General features: G+C 32.0%; 1 protein-coding gene across 1 annotated transcript in view; it reads left to right on the top strand.

Annotated features, from left to right (window-relative positions):
- Nucleotides 1-412, top strand: part of LOC119588950 (DNA-directed RNA polymerase III subunit RPC3-like) — a 13,560-nt gene that overhangs the window by 3,145 nt on the left and 10,003 nt on the right. The window contains 1 exon segment of the mRNA XM_037937559.1: nt 272-393. Within this exon segment, the coding sequence (XP_037793487.1) occupies nt 272-393 (122 nt within the window).

The following is a 412-nucleotide window of genomic DNA, read 5'->3' as shown; positions in this document are numbered from 1 at the left end:
GTAGTACAAGTAGATTATGATAATCATTTTAGGATATTAGCATAAGAATTAACCTTTTAACCATTCATTTAATTTTGTTTAAGACTGTTCATATGTTGTGAAAATTCTTGTGTTTTCTATTTAGAGTATGAATGTGGAGATTAATGTGAACATATGTAATAAATACAAAGGGAAGAAAAAATTATCATGTTTTCTAACTTCATCTTCATTTATTGTTTGCAAATGCATATATGCCCAAAATTTTGTTTGTTTGATATTTGTGTTCGTTAAGGTTTCAGAGGCCTTAGCAGTGTTGGTGCAGCATAATTTAGTAACTTGGGAAGAATGGCGACCTCAGATTCCTGGCTATACTCTTCTCCATGACAGAATTCTACTCATTTTGCGTTTCCCGAGGTAAGACGGAGACTTATGA

The sequence above is a fragment of the Penaeus monodon genome, chromosome 24 (assembly GCF_015228065.2).
Source record: "Penaeus monodon isolate SGIC_2016 chromosome 24, NSTDA_Pmon_1, whole genome shotgun sequence".
NCBI classification, from domain to species: Eukaryota; Metazoa; Arthropoda; class Malacostraca; order Decapoda; family Penaeidae; genus Penaeus; species Penaeus monodon.
This window is presented reverse-complemented; position numbering and strand designations above follow the sequence as displayed.